Source organism: Cariama cristata, unplaced genomic scaffold (genome assembly GCF_000690535.1).
Source record: "Cariama cristata isolate BGI_N322 unplaced genomic scaffold, ASM69053v1 scaffold37530, whole genome shotgun sequence".
Classification (NCBI taxonomy): domain Eukaryota; kingdom Metazoa; phylum Chordata; class Aves; order Cariamiformes; family Cariamidae; genus Cariama; species Cariama cristata.
The window spans coordinates 1-8,920 of NW_009595894.1; the positions used below are offsets into that span (position 1 = coordinate 1).

The following is an 8,920-nucleotide window of genomic DNA, read 5'->3' on the forward strand; positions in this document are numbered from 1 at the left end:
GGCTTCGTCCGCCTGGAGGTGCAGCGAGGCCGTGGTGGGGGGGGTGCGAGCACACGGAGTAGGCTGTCGGGTAACGCAGTTCACCGCCTTTCGCCTGTGGGCCGGAATTTGCCGTTTGATTCACTCGTACGTGACGCTGTTGTGTTGGCAGCGTTCAGTTTTGTGTAGGTGTCAAAGTTCAGTTCTGATGGGCCGTGCCACAAGGTTTGTAATTCTAACAGAAAACCCTTTTGGGGGCTGGTAAACTTAGCTTAAGGCGACTTGTGTCGAATATTTTTTACTAGAAGTAAGTCATATTTCTTAGCTATTGGTTGTTGGCTCCATGTTTAGCTGTACAATATTTTTCTGAAATTTGTATGCGAGATGGGATGGGTAGTTCTTTGTTGGGCTGAGAGTTCTCTGGGGAGAATCCAGCCTTATTTGGCTCTCAGATTGCAGAGGGAGGCTGCAGGGCTGGTGGTTGAGAACAGCTTAAAAAAATAAATGCATTTTAACCCAGTGACTGACTCAAGAGTGGATGTTGAAATACTGTTTTACTGCAGATTTTCAAATTGGAATTGTTTCTGTAATGCTTATTTTCATAGTGTTATTACTTAAAACATAGTGTAAAGTTATGTGTGCTTCTCCATTTTCTAGCCTTCTGGGGTGCATTGAATTGCTGGTGGCATGCTGTGGCCAAACTACAGCTTGTGTGGCTCTATAACTGGAGTGGGATGTGGTGATGTCTTAAGCTTGAAAGGGCGGGGATGTTGAAGAAGTCTAGGAAGGACATAGTTGGGGCATGAGGATTACGTTCTTATAACATTATAATGGAATTCAGAGGCCAAACAGCTGATACTGAGAAGAATTTCTAGAATGCAAAATGTCTTGTAGATACATAATACTCGTGTTTCAAGACAAGAACTGGCCTTGGCCCTTAAGTGGGTATAAGTGACTCTCTATAGGAAGCACTAAATGTTTCTTTTCTCTCTCTAGTCTCACCGCAAGTTCTCAGCTCCGAGGCATGGGTCTCTGGGCTTCCTGCCCCGCAAGCGCAGTAGCAGGCACAGGGGCAAGGTGAAGAGCTTTCCCAAAGATGACCCCAGTAAACCTGTCCACCTCACTGCCTTCTTGGGGTACAAAGCTGGTATGACCCACATTGTCCGTGAAGTCGACAGACCTGGATCCAGTATGTATTAATGTTTCTTTTAATAGAGGAGGTGGTGTTCTTTTCTTTGTGAATGGTGACAGATGACCTATTAGTAGCTCTGGATTTGAATCCTAGCTTGGCTTCACCCTGTTCAGAGTCCTTGAGTGGGTGGGATATAAAGCACCCAAAGCCCTCAATGTGAGCGATGTCCCAGCAGCAAGACTTCATGACTAGCAGTGTCTTGTTAATGGTCCTGTTTCTGAGATGCGCAGTGATCCGATGGCTTGGTTTAGCTGCACTGTAGCAGACTACTTAGGATGGCCTCTTCTCGGTAGGCGGACATAAGTAAATTGGCTTTGGTATTTTTTTGCTGATTGTCCAGTCCTGAATGTGGTTCTGTTACTCACTACTGGGCTTTGCTTCCTACTGAGCCAGCCTCAAATTTTTGCAAGGCGTTACATTACAACTTAGAGTTGGTTGCTTTACCGTGCATCATGTTTGCCTTCGTGAAAAAAAAATTGAGTCGTTTAACCTTTCACATGAAGGATTTGTGAGTGAGAAAGAAAAGATGATGTTTCATAGCTGATGCTGGTGTTAAGTGTGCTGTATATCTGTCTTCATCCAGAGGTGAACAAGAAGGAGGTGGTCGAGGCAGTCACTATAGTAGAGACTCCTCCCATGGTCATTGTGGGCATCGTGGGATATGTGCAGACTCCTCGTGGTCTCCGTAGCTTCAAGACCATCTTTGCTGAGCACATCAGCGATGAGTGTAAGCGCCGCTTCTACAAGAACTGGTAAGAGAGCAGGGCTTTTGCTTGTTGCCTTCATCTCGTGACATGGTTTTTTATTTTCTGATGGGTTGCAGATCATGCTAGTACAGCTTTTTGAAGAGGCTTTTCAGCAATTAGTGTTTGGCCTTGATGAACTGACCTAATAATGGGATAGGCTGTAGGCATGGCTCTGGGAGGGTGACAGCACAGTGTTAGTGCCCTTCTTGGCGTGGGGGTGACAGTGCTGGTTTTTGCCTGAGATCTCCTTAACAGGCTACATGTGATGATACTTCTCGACGGGCGGACATAAGGAAATCGCCTCTGGCGCTTGTTGTTGAGTGTCGAGTCCTGACTGTAGCCCTGTTTTCTCAGGAAAGGGGAAGATGAGTGTTACTTCTGATTACTGTTCCAGGCACTGTTGTTGTGATGCAAAGTATGCGCATTTGCCCGAGCGTGGCTCCAGCTTGTCTAGAGCTTACAGCCTGTTTATGAACTTTGCAGGCTGAAAAGACGTCAGAGTAGAGCCATAATGATCTCAAGGGTGTTACAGTGATGACCTTACTGTCAGGCGTAGCTCAGGCTTACAGAGCGGGAAATTACGGTGTTCTGAAGCAGATAGCAGTCATCTGACAACTGCTTTAAAGATCTGTGTTTTCTGTTATTGTTTGACATCTCTCTACAGTCTTTTATCTTCTGTACTATGAATGTTAATGTGCTTTGGAATTCATGGCAGCTCCGCTCAGCTCTGGCAATTTTGCCCCTGTCTGATGAGCTCCAGGCTCCGCTTGCCAGTGGAAGAGTCCTTAGAAGCTGGCAATGAGCCGAAACCAGCTGAGGTGGCAGCTCCTTCCGCTCGTTCCCCGCTTCCCTGGGGGATTGATGAAGGGCTTAGCCAAACCTTGTCTCTGCTCTGCTCCTGAAGGCACAAGTCCAAGAAGAAGGCCTTCACAAAATACTGCAAGAAATGGCAAGATGAAGAGGGCAAAAAGCAGTTGGAGAAAGATTTCAATAGCATGAAGAAATACTGCCAGGTTATTAGAGTCATGGCTCACACTCAGGTAAGTGTCTGTGGGACTCGGATTTATGCTGGAAACAGCTAAGAGAGCAAGCGTAAAACTTGATCCATCTCTGTAGGGGGATTTTTGCCCTCCCCTGTGGCCCGATGCTAACTGTTAAGCACAATACAAATACTAGCACTCTTCATTCTGTACGAAGTGTGTGCTCACAGGATGCTTGAGGAGCCTTGAGAGCAGCCGCTGGCAGTCTTCTGAAGCAGCATCTGAAAGAGGCTGAACCATTGTAGGAACTTCTTGGACTCAGTCCTTTGCTGATATGCTGTAGGCCTGGGCTCTTTTAATTCCAGCTACAAAGAAAACCAGGCTGCACACTTAACTCTGAGGTTTGTGTGGTCAGCATCGTTTCAGGCTGCATTCTGTAGGGACTGCAAACACTCAGAGGCTTTTGGGGGCTTCTGTTGCTGAGCTGGAGGAGGTGTACTGCTGAGTGGTGTGGTGGTCTTCCCTAGTCGTCAGTGCTCTGCCAGACTTCAGTGGGAGATGTAATTAAATCTTGGAGTTGGCTGTAAGTGCAATAAGATGTCTAGTTACGACATTGCTAATTTTACTGAAATTAATTTTCCGTACTAGACAGCAAAGGTAGTATTGTAGCTGCTGTTGATACTCATCTCAGTCCCTCTGTGCTGAGTATAGTAGAAGTAACTGTAAATGTGACCCAACCCAAAGTGTCCTTCAGTGTGGCAGGCTTGATCAAAGAATGGTAGAATGGTTTGGGTTAGGAGGGACCTTTAAAGATCCCCTCGTCCAACCCCTTTGCCATGGGCAGGGACATCTTTCACTAGACCAGGTTGCTCGGAGCCACCTCCAGCCTGACTTTGAACAATTCAGTGATGGGGCATCCACAGCTTCTGTGGGCAACCCGTGCCAGTGTCTCGCCACCCTCATCATAAATTCCTTCTTTATGTCCAATCTAAATCTACCTTTTTCAGTTTAAAACCATTGCCCCATGTTATCTCCTGTCCTTCCTGGATGGAGTTTGACTGGTGGTTGTTGGGTTAGAGAACTCTGTGTTCCTGTGGGTGGCATGTAACTTCCAGATACTGTGCCTTGTCATTTAAGTCACAGTACAGCCTTTCCCGTTAACGTGGGGCCTTTTACTTCAGTGTGTTGAAGCTGTGTACCTTGGAAAAGGATATGTTTAGCTAAAACCAATTAGGCTGGGACTAGAAGGACACTGGGCTAGTTAATAAGAGGTCCATCTTGGAGGAGCAGGAGCTAAATTTCATCTTTTCTGTTTTCTAGATGCGTTTGCTTCCCCTGAGACAGAAGAAGTCTCACCTGATGGAGATCCAGGTGAATGGTGGCACTGTTGCTGAGAAAGTGGATTGGGCCCGGGAGAAGCTGGAACAGCAGGTGCCCGTGTCAACTGTCTTTGGCCAGGATGAGATGATAGATGTCATTGGAGTCACCAAGGGCAAGGGATATAAAGGTAAACGCCTGGAAGTTCTTCTCTTTGTGATCGGATACAGTTTTAATGAAATCTTAGCCTTGAGTTTTCACAAGTGTGTGGGCTAAGAGCTGAGGAGGTGAATCCATACTGCTGTCACAGTTCAATGATGAGACCATGGAATGAGCGCTGGGCACAGCGCCTGACATCCGTGAGGAGTCATTCCATGCTGCCTTCCTTCTGAGAACGCAACCCAGGGACAGCCGGCGAGGGAGCCTGGGTGGTTCAGGGGCAGGGTGCTTCACCAGGAAATGGAGTTAAGTCCTGGGGTGCTGGGGCTGGGCTTCGCTTTTGTTGCCTGGGGACAACAGCTCAAAAGGTGGCTTAAACTCTAGTTGAAAAATTTGGTGACATCTCAGCTTGACAGTAGTTAGCAACACTGCTTTGGTTTCTTTCAGGTGTTACCAGCCGTTGGCACACCAAAAAGCTGCCCCGCAAGACTCACAGGGGTCTGCGCAAAGTGGCCTGCATTGGTGCGTGGCACCCTGCTCGTGTGGCGTTCTCTGTGGCCCGGGCTGGTCAGAAGGGGTATCACCATCGGACAGAAATCAATAAGAAGGTTTGTGTCTTGGAACTGCTGGGAGGAAACGAGAGCTGGCTAAGGTCACTTGCTGCGTGACAGAGAATCAAGTGGAGAGTTTTGCTTTCGACTTCTCACTCTGTTTGAATGTCATCTTAGGGGCAGTAACCAGTCTCTGTTATGTTGGATAACCATAAAATTCTTGTATGGCCACGTGTTTTCAAAGTGCAATAGATGTTTTTCTCCAACCCTATGTAGAATTCTTTGCATTTTGGCTGATGAACAGGTCCTTTCTCCTACCTTTTGCTAAGTAGAAGTTCTTGACATTTTTAGATCTACAAGATCGGCCAGGGTTACCAAATCAAGGATGGAAAGCTGATCAAAAACAACGCGTCAACTGATTACGACTTGTCTGACAAGAGCATTAACCCTCTGGTGAGTTGTCGCAGCTCTATGGAGAGAGTCTGCTTGTGAGCTGCAATCTTAAGAGGCAAAAGGGGCCTCGTATAACTTGCAAAATGATTGAATGAAGAGTTCTTGAGATAAAACTGCTGCTGTGGGAGGTGGTGTTGCTTAGTCATTCTCAGTATTGACTTGTGTAACTTGCTAATTGCATTTGATACGTGGCAGTAGTATATAAAGATGTTACAAACCTAGAAATGATACTTGTAAATAAGGAGTAACTTAGCAGGAAGAGCAGCCTTTGCTGTTTTGTTGGCTGCTGCTTGTTGCAGCGGTTCTTAGCAGTACCCTTACAGCAGCGAGTAAATTGCTGTACTGAAATTCGACCAGCAAAAGGTAATACTGGAAGCGGGATTTCAGTCAATGTGGGAATGGCCAAGCCCCAGAAGTGGTGTGAGAACACCAAGCTGTAGGCAGATGTGATCGCTGTCCTGCTTTACACGGCGCACTCACTGTTCTCTCCTTGCTCAGGGAGGCTTTGTCCACTACGGTGAGGTGACCAATGACTTCATCATGCTGAAAGGCTGTGTTGTTGGGACCAAGAAGAGGGTCCTAACCCTGCGCAAGGTGAGTAGCGCGACCTGCTGTCAAGTGGGCTGGAGCAGCTTAAGTTCATGGTACAGGTGTTGCTTGCTGCTCTGGGGATTCGTGTAGCCAGCTAGAAAGAAAAGCCCCATGCGCACAAACCCGCCTCATATTAATGACTGTGGGAGTAGCACAAGCTAATTAGCACCTGGTTAATTCAGTCCAGGGCTCTTTGTAATGAAGGGCCTGCTTTAGGGTTGAGGATTTTTGTGGAGCATAAGGATGCCAGCGGGCAGACTTGGGCTCACCTGGTGGTGTGAGCTGACCGGTCTTCAGCCTTGAAGGCCAAAGGTGCGGGCTGGCTTTTGGCAAGTGCTCCTTGCACATCGTAGGAGCTGAAGCGTGAGGTCAGAGTGACTTGGGAGGTGTTGGCCATGGAGGTGTTAAGAAGTAGCCAGCGTGCTGTCAGGCTGAAAGGGTGCTGCTGCGTACTCACCTGGCATCTCTCTTGCAGTCCCTGCTTGTGCAGACCAAGCGCCGGGCCCTGGAGAAGATTGACTTGAAGTTCATTGACACAACCTCCAAATTCGGTCATGGCCGCTTCCAGACAGCTGAGGAGAAGAAGGCTTTCATGGTAAGGACACTTTCTGAAGCTGGTGGCTTTGTGTTACGTATCTCTGTTGTCTTTTAGCTAATGGCAGTTGGTAGCTTGACCTTTGGGCTGCAACAGGGCCAAAATGTCTGTGGGGAAAAAAAAAAAAAAGATTTCGTCCTGCCAGCTTGGTTATAGCCACGGTGCGGGCTGGGGTCTCGCTTCCCCTGTGGCAGCGCGTGGTGCCTGAGGGGTGTTGATGTGTTTGGGCACAAGTCCTTCAGCGATGAGGTGTGGAACGAGCACTGAACAGTATCTGACACGCGTGGGGAGTGGCTCTGTGCACTGCGTTTCTTCTGAGCGCAGCGCAGGACGATGGTGCTGACAGCGGGCTGTGGGTGGCATTCCCAGTTTGTCACTGTCACTCACTTTTTTTTTTTGGAGAAGGCAAGTGAGGGGTGTCCTGAGTGCAAGGCCCTTGGTGGGTCAGAGAGGGGTTCAGCTGCCTGGGGGGGCTGCAGAGGAGCTTCCCCACGAGGTGGCACCAGCATTTCTCCTCTGTTACATACGAAGTCTTCGATTTGGTGCAGCGTGGCTGCGCCAAGTTCAGCTTTCACCCGAAACGTGTAGCTGTGGGGATGGGGCTTGGGATTTCCAACGAGCTGCAACATTGAGGGCTTTTGGGTTTTTTTTGCTTTAATTTCTTTGCAGGGAGAGAAGAAGAAATTACAGCATTGTAATTGGGATGTGATGTTGTCTTTGGTGCAGGCTGCTGTTTACATAGTTTCTTTTTATTTTTTTTTCAGGGACCACTCAAGAAAGATCGTATTGCAAAAGAGGAGGCGGCTTAATGTCTTGTGTCCTGTGCCCTCAGACCAAAAAATAAATATTTTAAAGAAATTAACTCTGCCTCTTGGTTTAGACATAGCTGTGTCAAGTCTGGTACTCGGACTGGGGGATGTTATGCATGGGTCCAGCCATACCGAAGAAGCAAGTAAAGCTGAAATCTGTGAGCATCCAGCGGATGGCTGGGTTCCTGTGACGAGAACGAAGCTGCCATGGCTGGTTTTGGAGAGCAAAGATTTTTGGAGCAGAGCGAGGCTTCTCTGCTGGTGTGAAATAGTAAAGCAGCAGGAGCCCTGAAGGTGTTTCCCATTCCTGAGGTATTACTCCACCTGTTAATCCTCTGTTGGGTGGCTGGAGAGCCCCTTTGAATCAGGTCTTGAAATAAATGAAACTACTTCAGACAGTTGAAACATCTCTACATTTTTAGGTAGGTGGCTGATGCTGGCTGTTGCCATGGAAACCCTCCTGTTTCCGTATGAGGGTGGGGATGTAACCCGCACACTGTTTGCAAACCCGGTTTGTCGCTGTTCTTGAGAGCAGCAGAAGGCAGCAGGTAACAAATGCAGCAGCTCGGTATTCCAGAATCCATTTCCCATCCCTGCCAAAAGGCTCTGCCTGGTGACAGAGGCCTGGAAGGGGAGGAGGGTGACTTGTGCATCCCACCCTCCAAGGAGAGCGAGCTGTGCGTGTTGGTAACTTCACTGCGTGGCTCAAAATGCTCTCGGTTCCTGGGGCGAGAAGGCGGTGTGGCCGCTGTGCCCAGCCCAGTTGGACGGCGAAGGGCAGATGAGATGCGGGGACCGGCCCCGTGTGTAGCACCAGCCCTGACCCAAGACGTTGTGGTTACAGGCGCTGAGTCCTTACACCAAGAAAGGCAGCGGCCGCCCTGGGCGCTTGTCTGCTTCCAGCCGCAATAGTGAGATCACTCGCGTTTCAGGCCACAGCCTGACGAAAGGCTGGTGTAAATTTAGATAACTGCGCTGGCGTAGCCCTTGCTGGCCATAATTGGAGACACAGCAGCGAGTGAGGCAGTAACTCTCCAGATCCACACACCAAAGCGTACCGCTGCTCCGAGACCGACCCCCTTTCATGCTCTTTGCTCCAACTGAAAAGGGGAAAGGTGAATATGGAGAATATTTCCTGTGGTGATTTGTCAGAACCTTCTAAGAGTTAAAAGGTGGGAAGAAGGAGGAAAAACATTTACCTTGTTTCCCTAGAAACCAGACTCCGTGACTGCACAAGCTGGCTGGCTCCCTGTCAGCCTCGTGTAACGCGTGAACCTGCTGCCTGATTTCGGCCAAGTGTATCAAGAGAGATCTCACCCACTTACTTTATTTTTTCCACAAGTCTCAAATCAGCAGGTAGCTAGAGAAAAGCCTTAAATTAGTATTCCCTCAATGCGGGAAAGTGGAATTTCCAATTTCTGTCCCTCTTGAGGCTGCAGTTTTATGAGCAGCTCTGAAGAGTGAGGTTTTCCTGCCTGTTGGTAAGTGTTAGGTGGTCTTTTCACTTGGCAGTGAGTTGGCTGTTTTAAAGCACGTATGAGCTGGCTG

The 8,920-nt window shown here is 48.4% G+C and overlaps 1 protein-coding gene across 1 annotated transcript; it reads left to right on the top strand.

Moving 5' to 3' along the window:
• Positions 1-975: 975 nt before the first annotated feature.
• Positions 976-7,425, top strand: RPL3 (ribosomal protein L3; the record flags this gene model as incomplete). Its single annotated transcript, XM_009703756.1, has 9 exons — positions 976-1,168; positions 1,755-1,923; positions 2,822-2,957; positions 4,218-4,404; positions 4,821-4,981; positions 5,276-5,377; positions 5,876-5,971; positions 6,444-6,563; positions 7,328-7,425. Coding segments are annotated over 9 exons (1,209 nt in total), but the record flags the coding sequence as incomplete, so codon positions are not given.
• Between the last annotated feature and the right edge of the window lie 1,495 nt (positions 7,426-8,920).